The sequence below is a fragment of the Macaca mulatta genome, chromosome 1 (assembly GCF_049350105.2).
Source record: "Macaca mulatta isolate MMU2019108-1 chromosome 1, T2T-MMU8v2.0, whole genome shotgun sequence".
NCBI classification, from domain to species: Eukaryota; Metazoa; Chordata; class Mammalia; order Primates; family Cercopithecidae; genus Macaca; species Macaca mulatta.
The window spans coordinates 206,034,615-206,053,508 of record NC_133406.1 but is presented as its reverse complement, the minus strand read 5'-3'; the positions used below and the strand labels follow the sequence as shown (position 1 = coordinate 206,053,508).

The 18,894-nt window shown below is 47.6% G+C and overlaps 1 protein-coding gene and 1 long non-coding RNA gene across 7 annotated transcripts in view; one reads left to right on the top strand and one right to left on the bottom strand.

The window, feature by feature from the left end:
• Positions 1–18,894, bottom strand: part of LOC106997660 (uncharacterized) — a 35,524-nt gene that overhangs the window by 1,461 nt on the left and 15,169 nt on the right. For 3 of the 5 annotated variants that reach the window (XR_013404257.1, XR_001443856.3, XR_013404256.1), the window contains 2 exons: positions 740–839; positions 152–259 (listed from right to left, as the gene is read on the bottom strand). This is a non-coding gene — a long non-coding RNA (uncharacterized LOC106997660). Of the gene's footprint in view, positions 1–151; positions 260–739; positions 840–6,373; positions 6,450–18,894 lie in introns of all 5 variants that reach the window. The other 2 variants (XR_013404258.1, XR_013404254.1) reach the window with 1 other exon arrangement.
• On the top strand, positions 766–3,779 carry GJA4 (gap junction protein alpha 4). Of its 2 annotated transcripts, none has more exons than XM_077964139.1 (2): positions 766–867; positions 2,258–3,779. In XM_077964139.1, the coding sequence occupies exon 2, from the start codon at positions 2,275–2,277 to the stop codon at positions 3,274–3,276; it is 1,002 nt and encodes a 333-aa protein (XP_077820265.1). In that variant the 5' UTR covers positions 766–867; positions 2,258–2,274; the 3' UTR covers positions 3,277–3,779. The 2 variants fall into 2 exon arrangements, with proteins under 2 accessions (XP_077820265.1, XP_001108533.2); XM_001108533.5 differs by lacking the exon at positions 766–867 and adding an exon at positions 963–1,129.

The following is an 18,894-nucleotide window of genomic DNA, read 5'->3' as shown; positions in this document are numbered from 1 at the left end:
CATGCCGCCCCTCTACCTAGAATGTTCTTCCCCTCCACTTGGTTAATGGAGGGGGAAAAGCATTTCCTCTCCTCCAGGAAATGTTCCTAACCAAGTCCCCTGGGAATCACCCAGTACCTCCCAGGAGAACTTTCCACATTTATTATCTTACCGTTATCCAAGGGCTGATATGCTCAATCCCTGCACCAGCCAGTGAGGGAGGAGGCCAGATATCACGTTTGGCTGGTTCCTCGTGGTATCCCAGGTCCCCAAGCAGCGGCTGCAGAACAGCAGACACTCATTGATATTCATCCACCTGTGATGCCTGAATGCATGACAGCAGGCTCTGCATAGCCCTTTCACTCCTATGAATGTCCCCCGCACCACCCGGCCACCATTTAGAGGCATACCAATGGGTCCAAGCTAAAGGTCAGGTGGTTCCCCTACCCCCAGTCTCAAGGAGTCCATGGGACTCGCTTAATGGCCTCCGATTGTGTAGCCTGCCCAGGCATGGGGATGTTTGAGAATTCTGGAAGAACGTGGGCTGGGTGTGGGTAGAGACCCCAGCTCCACCACGTATGCGGGAAGCGTGGATTACAACCCCTGTCCCCCATTGGAGCTTCCCGCGCCGTAATTAGCCTTGAACGCCTCATCCTGGCACACTAGGGCCACCTAGCAAATGAGTGGTTCCCACACCCCGTCCCCATCCGCCCACCCCTCACAGCACCCCAGGCCAGTTGCCCAGATCAACAGCTCTTACTGCAACCCTTTCAAATCCAGATCCCCTAAGAGATCCTGGCCTGGGAGAACTCCTCTTCCCTGGCCAAAGAAACGACAGGAGAGTTTACCATCTGGAATACCTGGTGGAGAGAGAACAGGAGAGGAAGGGTAGGTCAGCCCCTCTTGCCCCTCCCCACCGCAAATCACAGGCCCACCTCCCCGGAGTGGGTTTAGGGAGTCTGCACCTCCCAGTCCCCGCCCCCGCCCTCTCTCCGGCCCCCGCCGCCCTCCCCGTCGCGTTTCCTGCCCCCACCCCGCCCCTCTGCGCTATTTAAGGCGCCCCCGCCGCCCGTGCGGTCCAGCAGGGCTCCCGCGGGCGTCGCTCCGGCCATCGTCCCCACCTCCACCTGGGCCACCCGGCAGGCAGGCGGTGAGTCGGGGGCTAGGAGGGGACCGGGGGTGCCACCTGCTCGCGGGAGGCCGGGCGGAGTCTTGGGTCCTCCGAGGCCGGGACGGGGGTTGCTGCGGAACGCCCGCCGCGACAGAGCCGCGCTCACCCAGGTGGCCTTGGCCAGGCTCCCACCCTCTTTCCATGGAATCCTTATAACAACCCGAGGCGGTAGGAATACTATTGTTTCCACTCTACCATGGAGGAGACTGAGGCGCCCAGAGGTTGTTCCTTATCCAAGGGGCCGCAGTTTCTAAAAGCCAAGATTTGAACCCAGGGCCACTTCCAGAGCCTGGCTCTAAACAGCTTTGCACTTGGGAAGAGGCACCTCCCTCTTGGGAACTTTGTGGCCTGTGCCTCACCCTGCAATAACAATTCCTTTCAAGAGTCTAGAATTTGCCAGCATCAGCTTTGGAGATGGAAGGGGGTGGGAGTGGAGGTGGACGAAGAAGACAGGACCAAGTGTCCCTCCTCAAGTGGCAGGTGGTCATTATTGCTGACCGGTGGAGCTAAAGGATGATGCTGCCTTCAGCTCCTAAAACCCCTCCCGCCTCCCAGCCCCTGCAGGCTCAAAGATTAGAGTGAAGCCAGCTGGGTAAGATATGAAGCAGGGAGCAGGGACCGGAGGCTTTGAGCCCCCTAAGAAGCAGAAGATAACACCTCTACCATCAGCACCAGCCCCCACTGTCTGGGGGCAGCCAGCCTTGGCTAAAAGGGAGGAAGGGCTTAGCCCAGCTGCACAACCTTGGATATATTCCTCAAATTCTGTTCCCACAGGCAAAGGAGCCTCAATTCCACCCAGATTTCCTTGGTCTGTGTCCATCCTAGGGCAGTGGCTTGGGGACAAGAGGGATATCGATGTCTGATTAGGCAGGGACCTTAGCCAAAGCAGAATGAGACCATACAAAGAGGTTGACAGCCATCATCCAAAGATCTGCTTTGGGTCCTGCCTGCACTGCTGAGTGGGAGCCTCCAGGCCAGTCCTTCCCCTTCCTGAGCCTGGGTTTCTATGTAGGTAGAACGGGCATGGCAGACCTCCCTGCAGGCTTGTTGCTGGGCGAACGAGAAGGATGCCATGCTAACATGCTGATGTGCTCTGTCTCCTTGCAGACGGAGGCCCGGGAGCCATGGGTGACTGGGGCTTCCTGGAGAAGCTGCTGGACCAGGTCCAGGAGCACTCGACCGTGGTGGGCAAGATCTGGCTGACGGTGCTCTTCATCTTCCGCATCCTCATCCTGGGCCTAGCCGGCGAGTCAGTGTGGGGTGACGAGCAGTCAGATTTCGAGTGTAACACGGCCCAGCCAGGCTGCACCAACGTCTGCTATGACCAGGCCTTCCCCATCTCCCACATCCGCTACTGGGTGCTGCAGTTCCTCTTCGTCAGCACGCCCACCCTGGTCTACCTGGGCCATGTCATTTACCTGTCTCGGCGAGAAGAGCGGCTACGGCAGAAGGAGGGGGAGCTGCGGGCACTGCCAGCCAAGGACCCACAGGTGGAGCGGGCACTGGCGGCCGTAGAGCGTCAGATGGCCAAGATCTCGGTGGCGGAAGATGGTCGCCTGCGCATCCGCGGAGCGCTGATGGGCACCTATGTGGCCAGCGTGCTCTGCAAGAGCGTGCTAGAGGCAGGCTTCCTCTATGGCCAGTGGCGCCTGTACGGCTGGACCATGGAGCCCGTGTTTGTGTGCCAGCGAGCACCCTGCCCCTACCTCGTGGACTGCTTTGTCTCTCGCCCCACGGAGAAAACCATCTTCATCATCTTCATGTTGGTGGTTGGACTCATCTCCCTGGTGCTTAACCTGCTGGAGTTGGTGCACCTGCTGTGTCGCTGCCTCAGCCGGGGAATGAGGGCACGGCAGGGCCAAGACGCACCCCCGACCCAGGGTACCTCCTCAGACCCTTACACGGACCAGGTCTTCTTCTACCTCCCCATGGGCCAGGGCCCCTCATCCCCGCCATGCCCCACCTACAATGGGCTCTCATCCAGCGAGCAGAACTGGGCCAACCTGACCACGGAGGAGAGGCTGGCTTCTTCCAGGCCCCCTCTCTTCCTGGACCCACCCCCTCAGAATGACCGAAAATCCCCCAGTCGCCCCAGCAGCTCTGCTTCTAAGAAGCAGTATGTATAGAGGCCTGGGGCTTATGTCACCCAACAGAGGGGTCCTGAGAAGTCTGGCTGCCTGGGATGCCCCCTGCCCCCTCCTGGAAGGCTCTGCAGAGATGACTGGGCTGGGGAAGCAGATGCTTGCTGGCCATGGAGCCTCATTGCAAGTTGTTCTTGAACACCTGAGGCCTTCCTGGTGCCACCAGGCACTATGGCTTCCTCTCCAGAACGTGGCTTTGCCTGAGCACAGACAGAGTCAGCATGGGATGCTCTGGCCTTTCGCAGCTGATCCAGAGGGACCCAGAGCCAACTTACCCCAACCTCACCCTATGGAACAGTTGCCTGTGTGCAGGTTGTCCTCAAACCCTCCCCTCACAGGAAAAGGCGGACTGAGGCTGCTGGGTCAGCCTGGATCGCACAGACAGAGCTTGTGCCGGATTTGGCCCTGTCTAGGGGACTGGTGCCTTGTTTTCATCACTCCTTCCTAGTTCTGTTCATGCTTCTAAAATAAACAGGACTGGATCACAAGCTAGGTGTGTATTGATGCTATCACGATGTGCTAGGGGTTGGGGGATAGAGTTATTTTGCCCAGGCTTCCTTTTCTTTTTGGTCCTGTATAATCTCTTTGGTCTCTGTAACCCCCAACTCCAGCCAGCACCTTCACCCCTCAAACTCATACCTTCTGCCTCCAACAGCCCTGATTCCTAAATGTTCTGCCTTTTGAAATGCCTCAGACACTATCTTCTTCTCATCCCCACCGCTCCAGCCCATTAATGAGTGGCCAAAGCATAAGTGTCCTTGCCCTGCCTCCCCCATGCCCATCATCGCCCTGGCCACACTGCCCCCTGCAAAATGCTTCCTTACTGGATGGTTTGCTCCTCAAGCATGCCTGCCAGCCAAGCCCTTCACAGTCCAGTTCAGATGGGCCCTGCACTCATCCCACCTCATCCTCATCCTTGGTATTGGGAAAGGGAGGTTTAGGTCACTAGTCTTTCCTACCTTGGCCCTTTCTAGTCTGCCCACCAGGAGGAGCAACTTAAGGATCTGCTTCATATCTGCTTTCCAGGCACCCAGACCTCAATGAGGACAATGGCAATGTACAGAAGTAGAAGAAACTGAATCTTGCCAATGACTCACAAAGGCTGCAGAAACAAAATGAACAATTGAACTGGGTCTTGACTAGGAGTTCACCGGGGAGGGAAAGAGAACACTGAGCATTCAAGAGGAGAAAACTGCTTGTGCAAAGTCAGAGGAGGGACTGACAGGCTGAGGGGGCACTTAGGTCCTGATGAGCCATCGAGACACAGGAGGTGTGGCTGAGGATGGGCCCACTGCTGGCAGAATTGACCTATGTGGAGGCGACCCAGGTAGGGGAGAGCACTAGGTATTGACCCTCAGAGGCAAGCTGGTTGTCCTCCCTTCCCAGGGATATCTGGGGCTAGGGTTAAAGAAGGAAAGGGGGTCTATCTGATGTGGCCACATGCTTCTTCTTGAGAGTCACGATGCCTTTACAGCAGGTTGGCAAGTTGGCCCCTCACCCATCAGGATAGGTGTTGAAAATACCAGCTCTGTACCCCTCACCCAGAGCTCACTGGCTCACTCGCTGCTTACCCAGCGAGTCTGAACACTCAGCCTCATAAATGACGACCCTCTTCCTCTTCCAGCTGTGGTTCCCATTGTTCCTTCTGAACTGCTGAAATGGATCAGGCCAGCTTCCTCATGGCTCCCAGATTGACCCAGTATGTTCCCACCCTGCCCCGTGTCAGCATGCAGTGTCCCTGCCCCCACACTTCAAAATTCCACAAATCTTTTAAATACTACTGGACCCTGGAAAAGGCCACAGTGCAGAAGAGTAAGATGAGCTTTAGCACCAGAGGTCCCTGAATTTAAATGCTGTGATCTGAAGTCAATCATTTCACTTCTCTGAGTCTCAGTTTTCTAATCTCTAAAATGTAAGTAGCATCACCTGCCTCACAACTGACAGGAAACCAAGTAAGTGAAAGTATGTGACTGTACCTGGCTCAGTAGCCATGCAGTAAAATTAAGCTCACACCTTTCAGCCAGGCTAACATAGGTTCTTCCTCCAGGAAGCGCTCCCTGACTTCTCCAACTAGTCTCCAGCAATGACCTCTGCCTCTCAGGGATCTGAACCACTGCTTGATTGAGTGAGGCTGGGCTCAATCCTGAAAGCCTCAAAAAGGAGGCTGTTCACATACTGGAAGTCCATGACCACTGGAAGCTGAGGTCCTCGTCTAAGAGATTCTCTTCCAGCCAGGGTGAGAGGCCAGAGGCTGCAGGTTAGAAGCCAGCGTTAGAGCCAGCGTTACCAGAGGGGCCTGAGAGCCCTGATTTGGTGTTTCTGTTATCCCCAACCTTTCCTACTTTGGAAAGGTAGGAGAAGAAAGGTTTCAGTGAGCAGAGATGGCATCCTTCCCCTCCCTCAAAGCTCACCCACTCTGAGCTTGGTGTCAGAGCTGGGGTCAGGCTGGGGCTCAGGAACTTGGACCTTTGGCAAGACAAGTTGGGTCCTAGACCAGTGGCCACACAAACACAAGCACATATGGGCTGGGGGTTTAAGAGTGAGGATAGTGTTGTGGGGCTGGGATCACACCGTTTAGGGTTGGGGGTATGGTGAAGACATGCAGGAAGAGTGGCTGTAAGCCCCGTCCCACCTGTATTCCCTTGCCAGGGCTACTGTACTAAAGTACCACAGACTGCACGGCTTAAGCAACAGAAACTGATTCTCAGTTCTGGAGGCCAGAAGTCTGAGATCAAGATATCCGAAGGGCTAGTTCCTTCCAAGGGCTGTGAGGGAGACTGTTCCAGGCCTCTCTCCTAGTTCTGGTGTGTTGCTGGCAATCTTTGGTGCTCCTTGGCTTTTAGACACATCACTCCCATCTCTGCCTTCATCTTCACCTGGTGTTCTCCCTTGTCTCTCTGTCTAAATTTCCCCTCTTTATAAGGACATCACTCATATTGGATTAGGACCCACCCTGATGACTTTGATTTAACTTGATTACCTCTGAAAAGACCTTATTTCCACATAAGGTTACATTCTGACGTATTAGGGGTTAAAACTTCAATATATCTGGCATACGACCACCCTCAGGGCCCCACTTCACCTCCAAGCACCGGTCAGGCAGGGGGCTCTGGAGAATGCTAGGTTTGTTGGACGCAGGCATCTCCTTGGTGATGTCACTAGGATGAAACACAGCAGGTTCACACCTTTCTTTTCCTTTGCTTCCTTCTTCCTCTCACCAGCCTATTCCTTGCTGCCACCAACCAAAATCTAAGTTGATAGCTGGTGACTCTCAGTTAGAGAAAGGGCCACCGTTTGGAGTCAGGAGACTTGGCTCCTACCTCGCACCTCTCAAACGTGCTTGACTGTGGCTCTTTCCCTTCTCTAGGCCTCAATTTCCCCATTGTGAAATGAAAGAGTTGGATGAGAAACACGTATGTGACAATTAGGTATGAGGAGCGTTGCACGTGGTAACCTGTCACTGATCATTGATCTGAAAACTCATGAGTGATGTGCTATTTTACACGAATCAGAAAAAAGTCAAGGTTGTTTCTACAATAAGATTAATTCCAGTTGCTTAAATTCACATTGCCTTCCTGAGTAGGAAAGACAGGGATGGGGTTATGTGGAGTGCGCTGGGAATTTTGCATAACCCAAGGTCATCTTATCTATGACCGATGGGAGCATGAGAACATCACAGGCTGCACATAAACAAGGCTGTCAAGCTGGGTGATGCCAAAACTTCTTCCCAATCTAACATGCCGGCTCACTGGCCACTGGCTTGCCAGCCTCATGGTTCTATCACCTCCAGTTCCTTGACTAGGGATTCTTCCTTTTCACACCAACCTCAGCATGACTATTGGCATTTGCAGGAAGAGGTATCCATCACAGCATTGTCAGAACATCTCTCTCCACCTTTAAGAATCTCTTTCCAGTCTTGGCTCTGATCCCAGAGCCACAGGACACTCAGTTCTGTCCTTCCCAAACAGTACTGCAGCCACATACAGACAGCCACCAGGTCCAGCCTGAGCCTGCTGTCCTCCCATTCCTCCAGATAATCCTGATTTCCAGAAGTCTCTGGCCAACCTGCAATTTGTTTAATTTCCTCTTTTTTTTTTTTTTTTGAGATGAAGTCTCCCTCTGTTGCCCAGGCTGGAGTGCAGTGCCATGATCTCAGCTCACTGTAACCTCTGCCTCCTGGGTTCAAGCAATTCTTGTGCCTCAGCCTCCCCAGTAGCTAGGATTACAGGTGTGCACCACCACGCCCGGCTAATTTTTGTATTTTTAGTAAAGATGGGGTTTCACCATGTTGGCAAGGCTGGTCTTGAACTCCTGACCTCAGGTGATCCACCCGCCTTGGCCTCCCAAAGTGCTGGGATTACAGGCGTGAGCCACCGTGCCCAGCCTACTTTCCTCTTAACATGTTCCACCCTCCCTGTACGCTGGACGTGACACTCCAGTTGGTCTGAATCCAGATTATTGCCTCTTTTGCCCCAAAACTTCTGCCTCTCTTAATGCAACTTAAGATTATAATTTTTTAAATTTTCTCCTCCTTTACATATGTTTAACTTCTTTTGAATTATAAAGATAATGCATGATAATTGTAGACAGTGAATGAGAGCCCACCATCCAGAGGTAACAACTGTTAATATTCAGAAGTAATTCCCTCCAGCCTTCTTCCATGCATATTTTAAAATAAAATCTTAGTAAAGATATACCTACAATTTTATATTATGCTTTTTTCATCTTACGACAAATCATAAGTTTTTTCCCATGTCGTTAAGAACATATTTTTGGAAATACCACTTAAAGGCTTTATCAGTGCCTACTTAAACCATGACCCTGATATTGGATTTTTAGGATGTTTGTAACTAATCCTCCTCTATTATAAATTGTACTGTGATGCAGATGTCTGTACCTAAATGTTTTACAAATTTCTATTTCCTTAAAAGAAAGAGATATTCCAAAAGTAAAATTACTGGGTCACAAGGTAGGAAATTTTAAATAAAGAAAATTTAGGGGCTTTTTTCTGATTGTGAAAGTGATTCATTGTGGGTGACTCAGAAACACAGAAAAGCACAAATTACAAGAAATGAAAGCACAAACTGCCTCTGAGTGGGAATGTGGCTGGAGCTGAAAACAGGAGAGCTCATTGAAAGCACCTAGGCCCCGGGGATTCCGTCCCGGCACTGAGCAGCTAGGTGACCACACCTTCCCAACTCTGTGAAGAGGTGGAGGTTTATTCTTTGGAGAGGATAAAACAGAGAAATGCAATGGGTGCGGTGGCTCATGCCTGTAATCCTAGGAGGGAGGCGGAGGCGGGAGGATCTCTTGAGGTCAGGAGTTCAAGACCAGCCTGGCCAACATGGTGAAACCCCATCACTACTAAAAATAAAAAAACTAGCCAGGCGTGGTGGTGCACGCCTATGTTCCCAGTTACTCGCACTCCAGCCTGGGTAACAGAGCAAGACCCTGTCTCAAAAAAAAAAAAAATCGAGAAATGCCAGGCATAATTGAGGGTAGGAGCACCATAAATAAAACAGAGGAATTAAGTGGAAGTTTACTGAACAGTGGGTCCTTCTGCCTTCTCCCCGAAATAGGCTCCCAAAACACTGGTTGATGGATCACACTTTAAAAAAAAAAAAAGAATCTGATCTAGCCTGAGGTCATGGAAGCCTGCCTGCAGGAGGTGGCCTTCAGAGCCTGAAAGGTGAGAAGGAATGATCTAGGAAGAGATGGGGAAGAGCATTCCAGGTAGGCGGAATAGCACTTTCAAGGCTCTGAAGAAGGAGGAAGCGGCTTGATATATTTGTTGTTCAGGTTTGCTTTTGATACAGACTGTAAAGCTGCTTTCCAGAAAAAAATTAGTCATTCGTTCAATAGCATTGTATGAAAGTGCTCATTTCATGGCCGGGCGCGGTGGCTCAAGCCTGTAATCCCAGCACTTTGGGAGGCCGAGACGGGCGGATCACGAGGTCAGGAGATCGAGACCATCCTGGCTAACACGGTGAAACCCCGTCTCTACTAAAAAATACAAAAAAAAAAAACTAGCCGGGCCAGGTGGCGGGCGCCTGTAATCCCAGCTACTCGGGAGGCTGAGGCAGGAGAATGGTGTAAACCTAGGAGGTGGAGCTTGCAGTGAGCTGAGATCTGGCCACCACACTCCAGCCTGGGCGACAGAGCGAGACTCCGTCTCAAAAAAAAAAAAAAAAAAAGAAAGTGCTCATTTCAAGGTATACATACGAGCCTGATTGTAATTTTTAAATTCTTTTGCTTATTATTAATTATTAAACAGGGAAAAAATGGTATCACCTTTCAATGCGTGAGGCCTGATTACTAGTGAGTGTAGACTTCTATGTGTGTGTGTGTGGCACAGTCTCACTCCGTTTCCTAGGCTGGAGTGCAGTGGTACAATCTCAACTCACTACAACCTCCATCTCCCAGGCTTAAGCAATTTTTGTGCCTCAGCATCCCTAGTAGCTGGGATTACAGGTGTGTGCCACCATGCGGGCTAATTTTTGCATTTTCTTGTAGAGATGGGGTTTCACCATGTAGCCTAGGCTGGTCTCAAACTCCTGGACTCAAGCAATCCACCTGCCCCAGCCTCCCAAAGTGCTGGGATTACAGGCATAAGCCACCATGCCTGGCTAGTTAGACTTTTTAACATATACTTCTTCAGCACTTATGTTTCTTCTATGAATGCTTTTTGCCCATTTTTCTATCAGGTTTTACTATTTTCTCGTCAATTTGTATAAGCTCTTTATAGATAGAGGGTATCAACCCTTTATCTGGCATATGTTATAAAAAATTTTTCTGTATTATTTTGTTCCTTTGTCTGCAGATGTTTTCAATTTCTATGTAGTCAAATTTATGGATTTTTTTCCTTTCCAGTAACTTTAGGCTTACACTGTTATCCCCTTTTCAATATTATTTTTAATTTTATACTTTAACCTGCCTTGAACATAATAGGGAACAAATAACTATTGAACAAAAGACAAAGCATGAACAAACAACCTAATTCTAGCATATAAGGTGAAGTGCTAACTTTTCCCCCCAAATAATCAATGGTTTTGGCAGCACTTATTGGATAATCCTTCCTGTACTAATTTGTGATAACAGCTTCACTATACTACGTGTAATAGGCTATGTTTTATAGACTACCTATAATTCTGTTCCATTAATCTGTCAATTTATGTGATACTACCACTCTTTTCATTAGTGGAGCTTTCTAACACAATCTTTTTGGTGTTTCGTTTGGTTTGGTTTGGTTTGGTTTTGAGATAGGATCTAGCTCTGTTGCCCAGGCTGGAGTGCAGTGGTGCGATCTTGGCTCACTGCAGTCTCCACCTCCTGTACTCAAGCCATCCTCCCACCTCAACCTCCTCAGGAGCTGGAACCACAGGCACACACCACCATGCCTGGCTAATTTTTGTATTTTTGTGTGGAGACGGGGGTCTCACTATGCTGCCCAGGCTGGTCTCGAACAGCTGAGCTCAAGAAATGCACCCATCTCAGCTTCCCAAAGTGCTGGGATTACAGGCGTGAGCCACCACACGCTGCATGTAAAACAGTCTTAATATCTGGTAGAATCCATTTTCCTTTTGTTACTTTTACTTTTCTTGAGAATCCTGGAAGCCAGGCATATATTTTCTATGCAAGTGTTTGGAAGAGTCTTGTCAGTGGATCTGACAGATCCGAAAGAAAAAACCTAAAGATATGGGCACCAGGGGCTCTCCAAGGAAATAGACAGCTAGATGGCCACACAATGAAAATCACAGTCATGAATCCTAACCATGCCCACAGATCGTCCAAACAGCTTTTTTTTCCCATTAAGTTAGGTTTTTATTTGCCTACTACAATGGCTAGAGTGTCCAAAACAAATGTTTTGTTTTTGTTTGTTGAACAGACTTTATCTTCTAAATATTCAAAAATGCTCCTCTAGAATATTTTTAGGTTCACAGCAAAACTGAGCGGAAGATAAAGAGATTTTCCTTATATCCTCTGCCCACTTTCCACATGCACAGCCTCCTCACTGTCAACATCCCCCACCGGAGAGGTACATTTGTTACACTTGATGAACCTACATTGATACATCATTATCACCCAAAGTCCATAGTCTGCAGTAGGATTCTCTTTTGGTCAGACAGCGTTTTAGTGACCCTCTTTTAAATACGAGCACATGGGTAAGGATCCCAGGCATGTGAGAAGATCATCTTATATGAAAGAGTCTAAAATAATCAGAATAAAGCTTTCCAGAGAAAAGAGAGATTATGCATGGATAATAAAAACATTTTTTAAACTATTATTACTTTATTCAGAAAGATTTTATCATATCTTTCTGATATGATAAAGAGGGTATTGCAGCCACGAAATAAGATAATACTTTAAGGAGCCACAAAATAAGATAATACTTTAAGGAACAGCTACATAGAGAACAGCAATGACAAAACCAAGGTATTGGAAAGTAAAAGTATGATAGCAGAATTGAAAACTTCAATAAAAAGGCTGGAAGACAGTGAATCAATTCCCCAGAAACTAGAATAAAAGACAAAGATACAAACACTAGAAAATATAAAAAATGATTTGAGGACAAGTCCAGAAGGTCTAACAAAAGCTTCAGAAAAGAAGAGTAGAAAAAATAGGAACGTAAGTAATCAAAGAAAATTCAATAATCTCTAGATTGAGAGAGACACTGAGTGCCCAGCCCAATGGATGAGTATAGGTACACTCTACTGAAAATGTTCGGCCGGGCGCGGTGGCTCAAGCCTGTAATCCCAGCACTTTGGGAGGCCGAGACGGGCGGATCACGAGGTCAGGAGATCGAGACCATCCTGGCTAATATGGTGAAACCCCGTCTCTACTAAAAATACAAAAAACTAGCCGGGCGAGGTGGTGGGCGCCTGTAGTCCCAGCTACTCGGGAGGCTGAGGCAGGAGAATGGCGTAAACCCGCGAGGCGGAGCTTGCAGTGAGCTGAGATCCGGCCACTGCACTCCAGCCTGGGCGACAAAGCGAGACTCCGTCTCAAAAAGAAAAAAAAAAAAAAAAGAAAATGTTCCGAACACTAGAGACAAAGGGATGAGCCTACAAGTTTCCAGAGAACACAGTTTCACACACAGGCTCAAGAATCACAGTAACATCAGACTTTGCAGTAACAATACTGGAAGCTACTAGACAGTGGAACACTGCCTTCAAAATCCTGAGGAACACAATTTCAACCTGGAATCCTATACTCAGGTCTGCAATAATTTTAATAGCATAATTCCTTGAAAGTTTAGATATGTTACTTGCCTATAAAGCCAACTGGATTCAGTGTCTTTTTTATATGTCATTCTTCAAAAACTTCTTCACTGTCTTCAGCAACTAGTTGTCTATTCAAATTCTCTTTGTCATAAATCTCTCTTAGTAATTTATACTTCTTCACCAAAACAATGCCCATGTGAATTAAGTATTCAGGCATCCTTATCTCATCACACCACATAGTCTCATTTGATTTAAATTTTTACCAAAAGCCCTAAGTAAAATTGTTCCTTGACATCTGTGTGTGCCATGTGAAGATGTTTTATAACTAGGGTTATGCTAGTTTTATAGTAAATTGGAAATATTTCCAACTAAAACCCCTGAGCCTTTTATAAGTGGGATGCCACTAAGCTATTACTAAATACGAGTTTATGTAATTGGGAATTTGGGCAATGAAAGTGACAAATACGACATCTGTACCAATTAAATATCATATCCACTTTAGCTCATTGATCCAACTAACAAGAACTATCCTCTTAAATCTGGATTTTGCCAACCAGAATATCAGCCACTCCTGGTTTTGATATAAATCAGGTTTATCCTTCATCTGATAAATCTAAGAAGCTTAACGCAATTAAGTGGCATTCCCTGGTGGAGATTATGCTTATTCCTGGGTTTGAGGTCTTCATTAAGTGAAAAATACTATTTCTAAAAGACCATATCCCTTGCTCCACCCAACCCCACAGAATGGGAAATGGAAAAGCAAAGTATCACAGAAGGCTGAGGTTAGGGGCCTGATTATCCAGGCTATTTGCCGATTTCAAGGAACCTCTATCAGTTTAGCTCAGCGATGACCCAGAGCAATCTCTAAAACCGAAAATAGGAACTCTTGTGTAAAGGGAGGGTGAATTCCCATGAAAGGCAGACAAAGGAAGTCAAGTCCAGCACAGGGTCCATAATGCTTTCCAAGAGGTGATGTCCAGGCATTAGGTTAGGATAACAGGTGGAAAAGCCAAGCTTTAGCCGTGGGAAGAACCAGCCTTATCCTATGGTGGTCAGTCCTGCCAAGGACAGAACCAGGGATAGGGAGCCCAGATGGTTTGCCATCTCTAGAGACCAGCCTTGTCCTGTGGTGGTCAGTCTTGCCAAGGACAGAACCAAGGATAGGGAGCCCAGATGGTTTGCCATCTCTAGAGAGGCCTCCAGAAGGACTGAGCAGATGACAAAAAGGTGTATCAGAGCCAGGCACACCTAGAATAGAGATAACAAGGGACAGGCCAAGACCAAGAACTTTACCAACCCAATAGCAACATCAATGGTATTTTTGACATTATTTACAAATAATGTTATACATACAATGGTGTTTTAGCATGTCTGTTTACAAAACAACGTTCACATATTTGAAACATTCCACAATGTTTGTAACTCTATCTATACAATCCTTTAATATTTACTATGGTGGCCAGGTGCGGCAGCTCACACCTATAATCCCAGCATTTTGGCAGGCCAAGGCAAGTGCATCACTTGAGGTCAGAAGAGACCAGCCTGGCCAACAAGGTGAAACCCCGTCTCTACTAAAAATACAAAAATTAATTGGGCATGGCAGCTCACACCTGTAATCCTAGTGACTCGGAGGCTGAGGCAGGAGAATCACTTGAACCCAGAGGTTGCAGTGAACTGAGATCACACCACTGCACTCCAGCTTGGGCAACAGAGACAGACTCTGTCTTAAAAATACATAATAATAATAATAATATTTACTATGCCAAAAAGTGAAAATGCCCCAAGCTTCTCAACATCTGAAAGGCTTTAAAAAGAGTAAAAAAAAACTGGACAAAGGAATTTTATATTATGAGTTTCTAGGTCTTTTAGGGTCTGAACTATGCATCCCCAGTGCTCAGAATCAGGGAATTCCTACAAAGAGCAACTATTTTCTGAATCAGGGAAATGAGTTCATTAAAGTTTATAGAATTTAATCAAACTGAATTCAGAGATTCTGACAGGACTCAGCCGGAAGCTCTTTCAAGACAGTAAAGTCTATGAGATTTTTGCTTTTGTTTTTGTTTTTCAAAGAATATGAAGAAGTAAAGAACACAGGAGATCTACCCTATCCACAGCCACATTAGAAATGAATTCTAACAGACTGCATGAGAGGCAGGCAAGGAACACAAAAGGAAAGGAAAGTATACATCCCTGGACCTGGAGTGGGGACAGGCTGGCAGCAGCGGGGGAGGTGTTGGGTGTTATAATAAAATGGGGCAAATGGGGATCCAGCTCAATAAGAGAATTGTCTTCCTTGGGGTTAGCAGCTATCTCTGAACAGACATATGAATCCCTTCCTATTGAGGAGAGCATCCTAAGATCAATTGAAGGCAGATTCTGTCTTCCATTATGGCAGCCAAAGTGAAGAGACAGTACCTTTGTACCAAAACCTAACAAGCAGGGCAAGCCCATGACTTAAGTTCAGCCAACCAGATGCTTCCACCCAGGACCCTCCAGAAAGTGCTGCAAAGACACGAGGAAGGTAAAGATAAGCCCAGTAGTATGATAGTGAGTGAGCAGGGACTACAGAATCTGAGAACAGAGCAGGACATGTCCAGTGACAGCATCATCAGATAAGGAATTCTAAGCAAACTATGTCCATGATAGTATGAATCTTGGCTGGTGTCTTAGCCAGTTTGTGCTGCTATAATAAAATACCTGCAAGTGGGTAATTTATTTAAAAAAAAATTATTTCTCATAGTTTGGGAGGCTGGGAAGGCAAGATCAAGGCACCGACAAGTTCAATGTCTGGTGAGGGCCTGGTCTCTGCTTCCAAGATGATTCCTTGCTGCTGTATCCTCCAGAGAGGATGAATGCTGTATCATCTCATGGTGGGAGGGACAGAATGGCAAAAAGGAGGGCCTAGCTAGTCCATCCAGCCCTTTATAAGTCCATCCATCCCATATATGAGGGCCCTGCTCTCATGACTGAATTACCTCCGAAAGGCCCTACCCCACATCTTAATACAACTCTGGCAATTAAGTTCTGACATGAATTTTAGAGGGGACACAAACATTCAAACCACAGCATTCTGCCCCTGACTCCCAAAATTCATGTCCTTCTCACATGTAAAATATTTGCCATTAAAAGTAATAGCAAAAACCGTAATTACTTTTGCACCAACCTAATACATTCCTTCCATTCCAGTAGCCCCAAAAGTCTTAACTCACTTCAGCATCAAATCAAGAGTCTAAAGTCTAAATCAGATATAGGTGAGACTTAAAGAAATGACTCATCCTTAGGCAAATTCTCCTCTAGCTGTGAGCCTGTGAAATCGAACAAGTTATGTGCTTCCAAAATACAAAGGTATAACGGGCACAGGACAGACTTTCCCATTCCAAAAGGGAGCAACAGAAAAGAAGAAAAGGGTAACAGGTCCCAGGTAAGTCCAAAAGCCAGCAAGGCAAACAGCAGTAAATCTTGGGGCTTAAGAATAATCTTCTTAGCCAGGCACAGTGGCTCATGCCTGTAAACCCAGCACATTGGGAGGCTGAGGCAGGTGGATCATGAGGTCAGGAGTTTGAGACCAGCCTGACCAATATGATGAAATCCCGTCTCTACTAAATGTACAAAAATTAGCCAGGCATGGTGGCGCGCATCTATAATTCAAAATGGAACACAAAAGGAAAGAAAAGTAGGCTACATCCCTGGACCTGGAGTGGGGACAGGCTGGCAGCTGCAGGGGAGGTGTTGGGTGTTTTAATAAAATGGGGCAAATGGGGATCCAGCTCAATAAGAGAATCATCTTCCTCAGGAGGCTGAGGCAGGAGAATCACTTGAAACCGGGAGGCGAAGATTGCAGTGAGCCAAGATTGTGCCACTGCACTCCAGCCTGGGTGACAGAGCAAGACTCCATCTCAAGAAAAAAGAAAACGAATAATATTCTTTGACTCCACGCCTGTGCCACCTTCTGGACACAGTAAGATGAAGGTTGAACCCCCAAGGCTCCAGCCAGCCCCACCCCCATGGCTTCTCTGAGCATAGCCCACACAGCAGCTCCGAAGGGTTGGAGTTAGGTGTCTGTGGCTCTCCCTGGCTGACGTTACATGCTGGTGGCTGGTGGCTGGTGGCTCTACAGGTCTGGGATCTTCGGGGGCAGCCCTGCCTCCAAAGCTCTACTAAGCATTGCCCAAGTTGGGGCTGTCTGCAATCTCTCTGACCTCACAGCTCTGCTGGGTATTACCCTAGTGGGGACTCTGGGGTGGCCCCACTCCCATGGTCGCTAGGCATTGGCAAGGCTGTTTGAAGCACCCTTTGCAATGTAGGTGGAAGTAGCCGTGCCTCCACAGCTTGCGCACTCTGTGCACCTCCAGAGTTAGCACCACAGGAACGTTGCCAAGTTTTGCCATTTGTGCCCTCCAGAGCACAAGCCATACCCGGGCCCACTTGAGCCACAGCTCGGGTGGTTAAGGAGCACTGTACCAGAATTTGGGGAGCAGAAACTGAAGGCAGAACTGGGCAGTGAGTCCTGAGGTATCATGGGTGCCCTGGGCCCTTCCCTTGAAACCATTCAGTTCTCAAGGCACTCTGGAACTATAATGGGAGTGGCAGCCTCAAAAATCTCCAAAATGCCTTTGGGGTCATTCTTTCTTTATCCTGATGAATAGCATCTGGCTCCCTTTCATCTGTGCTAATCTCCTTATCAAACATTCGCTTGACTACCCCCTTGGTATTCTCTCCTGAACATGCTTTTTTATTCTGTACATAGCAAGGCTGAAAATTTTCCAAAGGCTTAAATTCTGCTTCCCTTTTGATTATAAATTCCATCTTTAATTCATTTCTCTCTTCTTACATTTTACTATAAGCATTCAAGATAAATCATCCAGCACCCTGAACACTTAGATTTCTTCTGCCAAATATCCTAGGTCATGGCTCCTAAGTTCTGCCTTCTACAAAGCAGTGGGGCATGAATACAGTTCAGCTAAATTCTTTGCCACTTTGTAACAAGAATGGTCTTTCCTCCAGTTTCCAATGACATATTTCCTCATTCCCATCTGAGACCTCATCAGGATTGCCTTTACCACTCATATTTTACTTTATTTTTTATATACAGAGTCCTGCTCTGTTACCCAGGCTGGAGTGCAGTGGTACAATCCTGGCTTACTGCAGCCTTGACCTCCCGGGCCCAAGTGATCCTCCCACCTCAGCCTCCCAAGTAGCTAGGACCACGGGCATGCGCCATCAAGCTTGGCACATTTTTTTTTTTATTTTTGCAGAGATAGGGTCTCCCTATGTTGCTTAGGCTGGTCTCAAACTCCTGAGCTCAAGTGAGCCTCCCAAAGTGCTGAGATTACAGGCGTGAGCCACAGCACCCAGCATACTACTCATATTTTTACCAACATTCTGCTCACAACAACTCAGTCTCTAAGAAGATTTAGGCTTTCTCTACAGCTCTCTTCTTCTGAGCCCTCACCAGAATCACTATTCATGGTGATTAATGCTCTGTTCAGGATCATCTAGGCTTTTTCTGGCATACACCTCCAATCTTTTCCTTCCAGCCTCTACCCATTTCTAAATTCCAAAGCTGCTTCCACACTTTTAGGTGTTTGTTACCATAATGCCCCACTTCTCATACCAACTTCTGTCGTAGTCCATTTGTGTTGCCATAACAAAATATTTGAGAGTAGGTAATTTACAAGGAACAGAAATTTATTGCTCATAGTTCTGGAGGATGAGAAGTCTAACACCAAATCCTGGCAGGTTTGGTGTCTGGCAAGGCCCTGTCTCTGCTTTGAAGGTGGTACCTTGCTGTTGCACCCTTCAGAGAGGACAAACACTGTGTCTTCACATGGCAGAAGGGATAGAAGGGCAAAAGTTGGGGGGCACTGTTTCCCTCCAGCCCTGTATAAGGTTTCTAATCCCATTCATGAGGGCTCTGCTTTCATGACTTAATTACCTTAGTTACCACCTCTTAATATTAGCACATTGACAATTAAGTTTCAACACAAACTTTAGAGGGGACACAAACATTCAAACTATAACAACTGGGCTTTTCCTTTCTTGGATCCTGTTCAAACCTAATTCCGGCCGGGTGCGGTGGCTCACGCCCGTAATCCCAGCACTTTGGGAGGCTGAAGCGGGTGGATCACGAGGTCAGGAGATCGAGACCATCCTGGCTAACACGGTGAAACCCCGTCTCTACTAAAAATACAAAAAAATTAGCCGGGCTTGGTGGCGGGCGCCTGTAGTCCCAGCTACTCAGGAGGCTGAGGCAGGAGAATGGTGTGAACCCGGGAGGCAGAGCTTGCAGTGAGCTGAGATCTAGCCTAGGCAACAGAGCGAGACTCCATCTCAAAAAAAAAAAATTTAAAAAAACAAACAAAAAACCTACTTCCATCTTCCC